General features: G+C 46.5%; 1 protein-coding gene across 1 annotated transcript in view; it reads right to left on the minus strand.

Annotated features, from left to right (window-relative positions):
* The window catches only part of Acss2 (acyl-CoA synthetase short chain family member 2), a 35,675-nt gene that overhangs the window by 1,130 nt on the left and 21,815 nt on the right, over positions 1-12,730 (minus strand). Inside the window, exons 3-16 of the mRNA XM_050150679.1 lie at positions 11,786-11,877; positions 11,485-11,588; positions 11,192-11,264; positions 10,848-10,923; positions 10,577-10,691; positions 5,648-5,785; positions 4,958-5,128; positions 4,551-4,684; positions 4,164-4,296; positions 4,026-4,082; positions 3,765-3,845; positions 2,595-2,703; positions 658-726; positions 137-313 (exon numbers count right to left, since the gene is read on the minus strand). Coding sequence (XP_050006636.1) covers positions 137-313; positions 658-726; positions 2,595-2,703; positions 3,765-3,845; positions 4,026-4,082; positions 4,164-4,296; positions 4,551-4,684; positions 4,958-5,128; positions 5,648-5,785; positions 10,577-10,691; positions 10,848-10,923; positions 11,192-11,264; positions 11,485-11,588; positions 11,786-11,877 — 1,529 coding nt within the window. The remainder of the gene's footprint in view (positions 1-136; positions 314-657; positions 727-2,594; positions 2,704-3,764; positions 3,846-4,025; positions 4,083-4,163; positions 4,297-4,550; positions 4,685-4,957; positions 5,129-5,647; positions 5,786-10,576; positions 10,692-10,847; positions 10,924-11,191; positions 11,265-11,484; positions 11,589-11,785; positions 11,878-12,730) is intronic.

A 12,730-nucleotide genomic window follows, 5' to 3' on the forward strand; every position in this document is an offset into this window, starting at 1 on the left:
GGCTATTACCCCAGTGTGTGGAGACTAAGTGGGAAGACACCAGACACCCCACAGGACCCCTGGAGTCTCTAGATTGCTGTAGCCTCTCCCCAGTAACTTGCAGATCCTTCAGTTCCTGCCTAAGGAAGCTCCTTACTCTGCTTCTTGAGTTCCTCGGTGAGGGTGGGGCTGAAGGTGTGGCCATCACACAGGGTGACAAAGCAGTAGAGGCATTCGCCCTTCACGGGATGAGGGTGGCCCACCACAGCTGCCTCTGCCACAGCCTCATGTTCTACAAGTGCCGATTCCACTTCTGCTGTACTCAGAAGATGTCCTTGTCAAGAGAAGGGAAATGCGTGAGAGGGATCTCAGCCCTTCCTTGCCCCAGCTCTTGCTCCATCTGCACCCACAGGCCTGACCTAATCTGGTCCAATAAGGAAGGCTTTAATTTACTGTTCCCCATGGCACACCTCCGAGCCTGTCTCGACCATCTTAGATCCTTGCCTGGCATATCCTAGCACGCATTATACTTTTCCTCCACAACCCGAGGCCAGGACCGAGTTACAAACGCTATACCAGAGCCTCAAAATGGGATAGTCCTTGCTCTCTCTCTGAAGTCTTTGCTAGGATTTGCAAGGGGAAAGAGCTAATGAAATGGGAGGAGATGCAGGCTCTCACCAGATACATTGAGCATGTCATCAATCCTGCCAGTGATCCAGTAATAGCCATCCTGATCCCGGCGGCAGCCTGGGAAGAAATATTCAACACAGTAAATACCCTACAGCAGGATACACGACTAATATTATAAAAAATGCCAAACTTACTACAGTAGCTTATGGTAATCTTTTAACAAGTTTTCCTACTTCCACTTTTGTTCACCTTGGCAACAACAGCCTACAGGATGGCCCCACTGATTTCCATCTCCTGGTATTATAGCCCTACAGCTCTCTTTCTCCTTACACAGCATTCATGAGTCTATGTGATCAGCAGAATTGGACAGAAATGATAGATGTCACTTCTGAGATTCGCTTATTGAAGACATTTTAACTTCCATCTTGGTCATATTCTCTCGGGTCATTTGTGGCTTAGCCAGATGTCCTGTGAGTAATCCTATGGAGAGATTCTGCCTAAACTTACTGTTCTTTCAGAGGCCCTAGAACCCACGCACCCATATTCCCAGAACCCGCATCAAGTGGATTCCTGAGGATCCCTGCCTCAATCCATGTGAGCCAGCATGTAAATAGGCCCTCCAAGCTCAGCCAGACTTCCCGGTGACTGCAGCCTCCACTAACAGCTTGATTATAACCCACGAGACACCCTGAGAACCACCCAACCAAGACACTCCCAGATCCTGACCCTCAGGAAGCTATGAGAAATGTGTTATTTGAAGCTGCCAACTTTAGGTATAATTTGTTCCATGGCAATAAGTAATATACCCAATCTCATGTATATTTTTAGAACATTAAAAATTACTTTCCAGATACTAATTAGCCGTTCCCCCATTGTGTGTGTACGTGTGACTAAACCTAAGACCTCAGGTATGCTAGGCAAACATGCTACTACCGAGTTATAGCTCCACCTCCCCTCCCCTTTTAAGACAGGGTCTTATGCACCCCAGGCAGGCTTCAGATTCACTGTGTATCAAAGTTGGCCCTGAATTCCTAATTCTGCTTCTGCCTCCTGAGTGATGAAATTTCATTGTGCCCAGTTTAATGTGCTGGGAACAGAAACCAGAATTCTGTACATGTTTAGGTAAGCACTCTGTCAACTGAGCCATGTCCCAGCCCTACCACTGTGCTTTGAGTAAAATCTAGGCTGCTTACCCCGTCTACATGACTCTATTATCTAATACCCATCTTCCCTAGACTTACTTCACTCCGCATCACAGGCTGCAGTTCATTCCTTGTGAAGTTCAAGGTTATAGCCACCTTTTTTTTAATTGATATTTATTGAGCTCTACATTTTTCTCTGCTCCCCTCCCTGCCTCTCTCCTCCCCCCTCCAACCCTCCCCCAAGGTCCCTATGCTCCCAATTTACTCAGGAGATCTTGTAGACAGACAATGGACAAGCAGGCTCCAGACATGAGGCCAAACATGACGTAGTAATACCCATTTCTACATGCCCCATCTCTGTCAACACTAGAGTAAAAAATAAGAGCCTGTTTTCCCTAGAGTCTATTCTCAGATGGTACAATGCTGAGATTCTCCCTGCAACACTCATTCCTGCTCTTTTAAAAAAAATATTCTTTATTATTTATATATGTGTGTGTATCTATGTTTGAGTATGTCCACTTGTGTGTGTGTGTCCTCCAAGGACAGAAGAGGGCATTGTATCCCCTGGAGGCAGAGCTAGAGATGGTTGTGAGCTCCTGGCGTAGGTGCTAGGAAGCAAACTCAGGTCCTCTGCAGGAGCAGCCAGTGCTCTGAACCACTCAACAGGTGCTGTGAGCCCTCGTCCCTACTCTTCCAGCCATGCTATAGCTCTCCTGGACACCAGGTGTGGACATCGGGGCACATTCCTTTCTGTACTCTTCACCCCTGGCCAACTCTTCCCGAAATGGAAAGTGAAGGTATATGTTTTGGAGAGAGGGGTTGGGCAGGACAGCCAAGGCTCACCGTCTCCTGTCACGTAGTAGCCAGGGAACTTCTTAAAGTAGGTGGTCTCAAAACGTGTGTGGTTCCCGTAAACTGTGCGCATGATCCCTGGCCAGGGCTGCTTGAACACCTGAGGAGTGCAGACGGTACAATGGTCAGATCCTCCAGGCTGTCTCACGGGAAGACAACCATCGCATTGCTAAACCTGAAGGAAAACACTCTAACTGCCATCCCTGAGAATAGTTCAAAGTATAGGGTTTGGGGATGGATGAGCTTGGCTTGGAATCCCAATTCTATATGGCCTCAGGTAAGTAACCTTGCTTCTCTGAACTTCTCATCTGTAAATTAAATAAATTTTAAAAGTTACTATAAGGGTTAAATTAATAGTATGTGAAAATTGCCTAGCAGTGTGTTCTGTGAATAATAAACATCTAGAGAATTGGGGTTTCTTTTGGGTGATTCCTCAGGAAAGCAGGTCCTATTAAAGGCAAAAATGTCATATAAAATGGAGCCTGTATGAGTGAATAAGTCATTTCTAATCAATAGTATTCTGTGTCAGCAGAGTTCTAGATTGAGTAAGGAAGCTTAGATTCAAGTCCTGCCTCTGTTTCCCACCTGAACTTGGAAAAGTGACATGGGTGGGATCTGACAGGTACTGCACAGAAACCACACCACCGACATCTGTGAGCACTGACTGCTCAGCTCCAGGCCAGCCCTTTCCTGTGGGTTGTCTAATTCAATAAGACATAGGAGATAAAGTACCATTATTTATACATATTCTAACCCAATTTTGCAAATGAGAAAATGACATTCAAAGGCATTAGGTAACAACCTGTCTGAGGTCACAGAAGAGGCAGATTCAGAATCAGGCAGGCAGTCTGACTCCAGAACCCGCATGTCTGTTCCTTGTGCCCCAAGACTCCTGTCTCTAGAAATGGGAGTCTCAGGAAAAACTGGGACTAAGCCTTCCTGACTCTACAAACGCATCCTCATGAGCCTGGGAACACACTCCAAGAAGGCCTTTAGAGCCTACGTAACCAAGAGGAAGGGTTTCCACTGGTGTCTTTCAGTGGAGGACAAACTCTAAACTGTATTTGTCCTTAGCAGCTACCAGGGACAGTAAGATTATACACTCTAAAACAAAGTATATTAGCAGACCCTTTTCCTTCCCCAAAGATCCCAGATTCTCACCAGATAGCCTTCAGCTTCACCTTCCAGCTCTTCCCCAGACTCATTCAGGATTGCAGGTGCTACACCAAAGAACGGGAAAGACTAAAAGCAGACGAGAGGCACAGTCCAAGAAGAGGAATAAGGCGACTCTGACTCAACTTCCAAGGCGCCCCAGAGCTCCAAGTTCCTCACAGCTCTCAGCCCAACACCCACTCTCTAATAGGCCCAGAGCCCCAACCCCACCCTCTGCCAAGCAGAGGACAAGCAGGGCACTCTACTCACAGCAGAACCAGGCTTCATGGGTGTGGCACCAGGGAGAGGGGTCAGCATATGGCCACCCTGTGGAAGTCAGAGATCAGGGGTTTGAAATGGTTTTCCCATATTGTCCCTAAGCTGTAGCCTCCTGAATCCCTTACTCACTGTTTCTGTTTGCCAGAAGGTGTCCACAATGGGGCAACGCTGGGAACCTACTACCCGGTGGTACCATAGCCAGGCTTCAGGGTTGATGGGTTCACCTACTGTGCCCAGCACCTGCAAGGATGCCCGGCTATGCCTTGGGCAGGAGAGTGGAAGAGAGGACAGTTCTGAGTACCACCAGAAGCCAAAGTACACATGCATTCAGAATCTTTGCCCACTCCCCTGTTCCAGGTCAGGAAGTTGAGACAACAGAAGGAGACTGCACAAAGGTCAGTGCTCGGCTCTGAAGGACACCTATGGGCAGCAGATTGGGAGGGGGCTCACTTGGTGACAGGACAGTGCTCGGCTCGGAAGGACACCTATGGGGTGGCAGGTTGGGAGGGGACTCACTTGGTGACAGGTTCATCTCCAAACTTCATGAGCATTCGGATTGCTGTTGGTGCTGTGTAGAACTTGGTCACCTTGAATTTGTCCACAATGCTCCACAAACGGCTCTCATCTGGATATGTGGGGATCCCCTCAAACTGACCCCAGTGAAATCTGGTTACTTTGGCCCTTCACAATAGTCCTTCCATTCCCCTACCGTTCCCTCAGGTTCATTGTTCGCCCTTCTGACCAATTATGTCTTTACCCTCTGAGCACACAAGCCAAGGAACTCTCTAGTACGATATACAACCCCCCGGGATTCCTCTTTCTCCAGGAGGTACATCCCTGTGTAAGTCTCCCTTCTTTAGACTAAGGAACTTGGGAGGTAGTCACCCGGAAGAATTTTGTCCATGTCCCAGCTCCCATCTCACCAAAACACTGGTGGCACCATTGGCCAATGGCCCATAGGTGACATAGGAATGGCCAGTGATCCAGCCAATGTCTGCTGTACACCAGAACACATCCTCCGGGTGGAAATCAAACACATACTTGAAAGTTGTAGCCACATAGAGCATGTAGCCTCCAGTTGTGTGCACCACACCCTGTGGGGAGAATGGAGCCTCAGGCTGGGGTTTTGTGTCCACCTCTGCTGACCAACAAGTGGAGCCCACACAGAGCTGGAAAGAGATCCTTCTTAGAGATTCTAACCCTGCTGATGCTCTTTCATATTTTATAGCATTTGTTTCTCTTCCATCTCCTTTGTTACACCCTGACGTCACATAAATATATTGACTACTTACATTCTCTGAAATCTGAGTCACTACTCACATTCCTAGCACCCCATCTAATGGCTTCTGTTGTCATTCCAAGCTTCCTCAGAAACTTACTCCTCACCTGTATATACACACACTTGCACACTTGTGCACACACTCACACACTGTGCACACATGCACACACACACCAGTCACACTCACACACACCACTTGCACGCATACATGCACACCACTCACACACACATACACACACCACTTGCACACACACACTCTCACACACGCACACCACACACACACTCTACACACACGTTCACACATGCACACCACTCACACCCACACACCACTTGCCTTAGGCTTGCCCGTGGAACCGCTGGTATACAAGATGAAGAGCGGGTCCTCCGCATCACACCACTCCGGCTCACACTCTTCCCCTGCCTCTTGCATGAGCTCATGCCACCACAAGTCAACCCCTTCATTCCAGGAGATCTGAGGAGGAAAACAGGAATGGGCAGGGAAGAACTGTAAAAGTTCAAGATAGAGGCAGCAGACACCCCTGTCTGGCATCTGGGGGAGTAAGGGCCCTGCATATAGGTGCACAGGAATAGAAGGGTGCCCTTCCAGGGCACAGTGGAGCAGAGAGAACAGACTCACTCTGCCTTCTTGCTCGCCCTCTACTCCAGATCGCCTCTTCCCCGGCTTTCCTTTGCCATTTCCCTGGCTCCTCCAGTCTTGTGGTACTCAGCTGAAGTAGCACCTTCTTAGAAAGCCTTCCCTGACCAGTGTCTGACAGACTCCATCCCACCTGCTGCTACCACCACAGCACCTGATTTCTTTCCCACATAGCACACATTTCCAGTCACTCTGCTTTCTTGATTATCTCCCCAACTAGACAGGGACCTCTAGGAGGGCAGTGGCATCCCTGCATTTCCCCATAGCCTTAGCACCTAGTAATGTATCTGACACTCAGAAGACATGTTTGTTGCATAAATAACTATGCATACACACATATGTACTGTGGGACTGGTGGCACACATCAGCCGAGATGTAGACAACCACACAACTCAGGAAAACAAATTAGTCACTACCTACAGGTGAGCACTTAACTCTGTTAGTTAATAGCAAGAGAACCCAACAGATTTGGGTTCTGGGTTTTTTCCTACGTGTTTGGATTCCCATCCCATTGTGGAGGTGCTCTCTGGTATCTTTACAGATGTAGAACCCACAGTAGCCCCTACTTCAGGAGTCAGGTTCCATTCAGCAGGAAGTCTTGTTTCAAGTTGGCAAAGAAGCACCAAGGAGAATTCCTCTCAGGGAAGGGGTGCCCCACTGTGCTGCATGACCTCAGGATCTGCCATCCTGCCCTGGAACTGGAGCTGCAGGTGGTTGTGAGCCTCTTGATGTGAGTGATGGGAGGCTCCATTCCCCTCAAGAGCAGCAAGTGTTCCTAATGCTAAGCCATTTCTCTAACCCCTTAAGGGGTTTTAAACAAGGCAAGTTCCTTTTGCCATAAAGGTCTGACAGGGTCTTATAAATGTCAATAGAGAAAGATGTTGTCTAATAGCACCAGGCCTTTGCTGCAGGTTGAGAATGACTGACTAATGTCAGAAAGTTTAGGGAGAAGTTCAATGACCACCGGGGAAAGGTTAAGACAGTGAGGAATGTTGGGGTTTGCTTTGGCTATCTTAAAGCCCTTTCATAGTCAGTAATTTTTTTTTTGAGACAAGATTTTAGGTTTGCCTCCAGCTACAATTCTCCAGTTTCAGCTTCCATATGACAAGTATATGTCATTACATCTACATCCATTAGATTATTCTTGAATGTGCAAAGGCCCTGGTTAACTGGTAGATATAGCAATGTTAAATGAATTCCTTCCTCTAATACATAGACATATGCTAATTTGTTATGTAAATATATATACCTTGATAAACTGGAAAAATGACTCTTTAACCACTCCTGTTTTTCTGTATTACCTGCCCTTTACTCAAGAGAATATGAGTGTTATAAAAATGATCTAAGTGAGGGTGTCATTAAAAATTAGAGGCTGGATAGGGTGGCATATGCCTTTAATCTTAGCACTCAGGAAGCAGAGGCATTTGAATTCGAGGCCAGCCTAGTCTGCATAGGGAGTTCCAGGTCAGTTGTGGATATAAAGTGAAACCCTGTCTTAAGGGCTGCGGGGAGGAAAACAGACAAGCTGTCCCAGCAAGAAAACATAAATAAAGTACCTTAATCTTTTAGTGCAAGATCCGTATGAGTTTACATACAGTATGAGTATACATTATCACATGACTACTTTCTTCCTGTCAAATTATTACTTGAGCTGCGGGCATTCTGCTTTTGAGTGGAGCTGTGTCAATATTCCTTATAGATAGTGTATACACGTTGAATTGACACGATAAGACACAGTTACACTGTGGTTTGGCAATGAGAGACCTTTTACAATCTTAAAACCCTTTACAGGTGTTTGTGTGTAGGGAGGAGTGGGGTAGGTGTGGCGCTCCAGCTGCAGAGCCCACAGTGAGACCAGGAAGGAGAGGAGCTGTTAGGGAAGCAAACATTGCTTGTGGATTTCATGTGTACCTATGAGGCCCATGGCCTTGAAAGAGGAAAGGGCTGTGTTTTCTAAAATAAAAACTGAGGAGCTGGCCCTCAGAACAGTCTCGGAGGCTACCAGGTCGTCAGGGAATATGGAGTACGGAGGTGGTGTGGCTGAGAACACCCGCAAACTAGAGCAGGCCTTGCACTGGAGACGCACAGGGCAGGAGCCTGGAGCCTGCCACGGTTTCTGCAGCTTTTGCTGCGGTTCTTACACAAACACACCTGAACATTGTGAGACTAATTTCGCTTTGTTTGATTGCTTGCTTGCTTGTTTTTGGTTTTGTTTTACTTTATTTTTTTTTGCTTTTGTAATTGATTTTACTTTCATCTCTAAAAAACAAAACCCAGTAGTTTGCTGCTTGAGACTGAATTACAAGAAAATTTATATATTTATGTGTTTGTTTGTTTTTTCCAGTCTTCTTTCTGGAAATTACCAGTCTATCTGATGTTTTTAAGGGCAGTGACAACACTTAATATATTTTGAGTAGTTACTACATGCCGAATACCATATATATAGATAAAATCCTTTAAGTACAGTTACTGTCTTTACATTACATGGAGAGAAACTGAAGCAAGAAAGCTCTTACATTGGAGCAGGTAGTGAAGCAAGAAAGCTCTTACATTGGAGCAGGTAGGGTAGGTAGGATTTGAACCCAGGCAGTCTGGCTTTGGAACCTACATTCCAAACCACCAAATTTGTTACCTTTTTCAAAAGAAGTTTCATTTAGTTTTTGTTTCCTTCCTTCTTTTTTTTTTTTTTTTTTTTTTTTTGGTGTTTCGAGACAGGGTTTCTCTGTGGTTTTGGAGCCTGTCCTAGAACTAGCTCTTGTAGACCAGGCTGGTCTCGAACTCACAGAGATCCGCTTGCCTCTGCCTCCCTAGTGCTGGGATTAAAGGCGTGCGCCACCACCGCCCAGCCCTTCCTTCCTTTTTACTTGGAGCAGGGTCTCACTATGCAGCCCTGGCTGGCCTGGAAATCACTATATAGATCAGGCTGGTCTTGAACTCACAGGGATCCTTGACTCTGCCTCCCCAGTGTAGGGATAAAAGGCCTGCATTCCCAAACCCAGTGCTGACTATATTGTATAAGGAAAACAGTTTCCTAGAAATCTGGTCCGTGTTCAAATACTCATGAGAGTCAGCAAGGGCTTATGTCTCACCAGCACAGAAGTCAGCCACGGAGGGTTCAAAGTGCCCTGTGAAGATGGTGAAGCTCACAGGAACAGTGGCCTTGAAACCATTTTTGTTTAATCATATATTGTGTATTTATTACTCATTTTTTTAAAAATGAAGTACAGAAAGGAGACATGACTTATTTGAAGTCATACAACCAAATATTGGTCTCTCTGGACCATAAGCCATTGCTCCATGCTAACTTCCTTTGAGTACCACCTACAGCGTGACTTTTGTTGGATTCAGTACTTAATTATGTCAGAGTTATGTACGGGTTATAAATTCCAAGTTGTATATAAATGTATTTAGGAATTTCTTCTCTGCTGTCCCATAGAAAACTTCTTTTTCCTTTTACAATATAGGTCTAACTTCCTAACTTGATGGCAAAAATCTCAAGATCAGAGTTTGTACCTCCTCCATATGCTTCCTATCTTTCCTGGCTCTACCCTCCCCCAGCTAAATGCACAGCATTTGCTTTCTGACAGGTTACCTAGTCCCCCTCCCACAAAGGATCTATGCAGCAGGAGTGAGCTGGGATGTCTGTTGCTAACTTTGATATCCTTGTTATATGTGAGTCAACAGAGGCAGAAACAGACATTTGCTTTTCTAATCCTTCCAAATAACACGGATGTCAAGGAGCCCAGGAACAAAGGGAACAGACTTAGCTCTGCCAGCAACCTCACTGGAGCAAACAGACAGAAAGCAGATGAACAGACAGACAAGCACACAGGGAAGCAGTGATCAAGAGCAGTGAAGAAGTGGATACCTGGGGTCGGATGCACTTGGATTTCTCTTTCAGCTTACCCTGTTAAGAGCCCATGGAATGGAAAGGCTGATGAGCAGGGTCCAAAGACAGAGGTGAGAGAGGGAAGGGTCAGTGTTCCCTATACCCCTAGATGCCTTCTTTCTCCCAGCCTGCCCTCTCACTAGCCCCTCAGCCTCATTTTCCTAACCCCTATTATGTACAGAATTTCTAATATTGATTGGGTGCCCCAATCTCCCTAGTCCCACACTAGCCTCTCTGGTCCCAACACTGCTCAGGATACTTTAAATCAAAGAATCCAAGTAATCCCTTTTCCTTTTGGACCACAGAATTTACATACTTATGCCCCTCCAAACTGTAGGTTGTCAATGGAACTTTCCTACAGCCTTCAGCAGAAATAATGGATCCAAAGCCACAAATGTAGCTCATTCAAGTCTCAGTCCAATCAAAATGGGTATATATAGTCACCCAAGTCAGCACATTTCCAACCCAAGCCCAAGCCTATGCCCTAAGGTCCCCTCTGCCTCTCACCCTTCACAGTTTCTCCTGCTAGGCTCCTTCTCTACCCATATTCAAGGTCATACCCTTGCTGTCAGCCAGCTCTATTAGAGGAAGCTCTCCTGGAATTGTTCCCAGATCTCAGTTTTATGATGAAGAAGCCAAGGGAAAAAAATAGGAAATCCTTGGGTAGGAAGAGAGAGGGAATTAGAGCCCAAAGGAGAGTACAATGATGTCAGACTCACCTGGACATCTGGACACGGCCTCTTAACTGGGGGAGACTGGCTGGGGGAGTCATTCATGCCCAGTTCTGCCCGCCCCAGATGTTTGACCACAATGCAACATCTCACTGGGAAACCCCTAGAGAAAAGAAAAGGCTGAAGTATTGGTCTGGTTGTCCAGAAGAAGCTGGCAAGATGTACCCATGCCCCTCTAGGAGTATACAGCAAAGGGAAGCTGGCAATGGAGAAAGGGCCTGTCGACCCAAGTTAGTAGCCATTAGGTCAGCACACTTACTTCTCTCGGCTTTTCTCCAAGGACTCATCAGCCAGCTCCTTCAGGTTCACAAGCTTTTCCCCCCTGTAGAAGGCATCTTTGGGGAGCAATAAACATTCCAGGCCTTAGTACACACCATGCTCCCCAGTGGGCCTAATGTCCACAGGGCCCTTCCTGAATAGGCCTCTTGATTCTGGTTCTTCCAGATGATTTGGGCTGACAAAGAGTCGGCCGAGGTAGGATAAGGAGAAGGCAGGCAAGCAGTCCCTACCCTCCATCCCAAGTAGCCCCGAATCAACAAACAGACAGAATGGAGACCAACTTGAGGTATCGGGGGACCTGGAGAAGGGGGAGGAATTAGTTACCTGTGGTGATGAGAAGGCTGCATCTGGAATCCAGGATCCTTTCACAGAGAGACTCTGCAGAGAAGCCTGCAAACTAGGGAGGGAAAAAGACCTGAGGGGAAGGCGAGGGCTAGGGGTTGAGCAATAGAGGAAGGGGTGGTTGTGAAATTCAGCATCTCCAAAATGGGGTTCCAGAAGATACCGAATATCTGGTTTGGACCTATACTTATGATCCCTCACCATCCAGTTCCAATTTCCTTCTCCCAGAACCCTGTCCCTCACCCTTGGTTCCTGTCACCAGCCCCAGCTCCTACCACAATGGAGTGCAAAGCTCCAAGGCGAGCACAGGCCAGCATAGCCACCACGAGTTCCAAGATCATGGGCATGTAGATGGCCACTCGGTCACCCTTCTGAATGCCTACAGAAAAGAAAGACACAGGACAGGACTATGGACCAGTTTTGCTATCCTTGCCCCCTCCCACTCAGACGGCCTCTCCTAGCTAACTTTTCTGGTCCTGTTACCAGATTCCCACATTTCTTGTCCTCTTTCTCTCCAGTTCCTCAGGGGGCTCAGGGTTAAGGTTCTCTAGTTCCTCTCTTGCACCCTATACTCACCCTGTTTACGGAGAACATTGCTGAACTGACACACTTGGGCCAGAAGTTCACGATATGTGATCTTGGTGGTCTCCCCTGGCTCATTGCCCTCCCTGAGATACATCAGAAAGAATCAGTAATTAGGAACACAGCTCTGTTTTCTTATAAACAAGATAGGAGCAGTAGCAAAATTCCATCTGCTCATCTCTGGCACACTCCTGTTAGTGAATCTTCTCCATCTTTCTAAAAAATTTTAATTAGCTAATTTAAAATTTTTATGTGTATGAGTGTTTTTCCTGAATGTATGTTTGGGTACCACCTGCAAGTCTGTTACACCAGAGGCCAAAAGAAAGCATTGGATCTCCTGGAACTGGAATTATAGATTGTTATGAGCCACCATGTGGATGCCAGAAATCGAATCCAGATCCTCTAGAAAAGTAGCCAATGCTTTTAACTGCTGAGCCATCTCTCCAGTTCCCTGATACCATATCTTGAACTGACTAGACAGACACTTTGGCCTCTCAAGACACTTTGTATGCATGTTTTATGAGATTGGAAAAGTGCTGTCTACCTCTGAGTCTTTTTATGTTGACAAACTGGAGTGCTGAGCCCTTCTCTTTTATCCTAGGGTTGTATTAGAGAGAAATGGCATAACAGATGTACCTTGTAATTGTTGCTATTGTTGAGACATGGTCTCACACCCAGAACCCACTATAGAGACCAAGCTAATGGTCTCACACCCAGAACTCATTATAGAGACCAAGCTGGCCTAACCCACTGCCTGCCTCTGCCTCCCAAGTACTGGGACTAAAGATGTGTGCCATCAGACCCAGCAATATATGACTTTTATAAAGTATCAAGACTAAATTAAAGCCCAGTGTAGTGACTCACATCTGTAATATCACTATCCAGAAGACTAAGGTAGGAAGTTCTCAAGTTGAGAGAGAGAGAGAGAGAGAGAGAGAG

This window comes from Alexandromys fortis, unplaced genomic scaffold, assembly GCF_014885135.2.
Source record: "Alexandromys fortis isolate MF-2015 unplaced genomic scaffold, M_Fortis_MF-2015_v1.1 scaffold_27, whole genome shotgun sequence".
Lineage (NCBI taxonomy): Eukaryota > Metazoa > Chordata > Mammalia > Rodentia > Cricetidae > Alexandromys > Alexandromys fortis.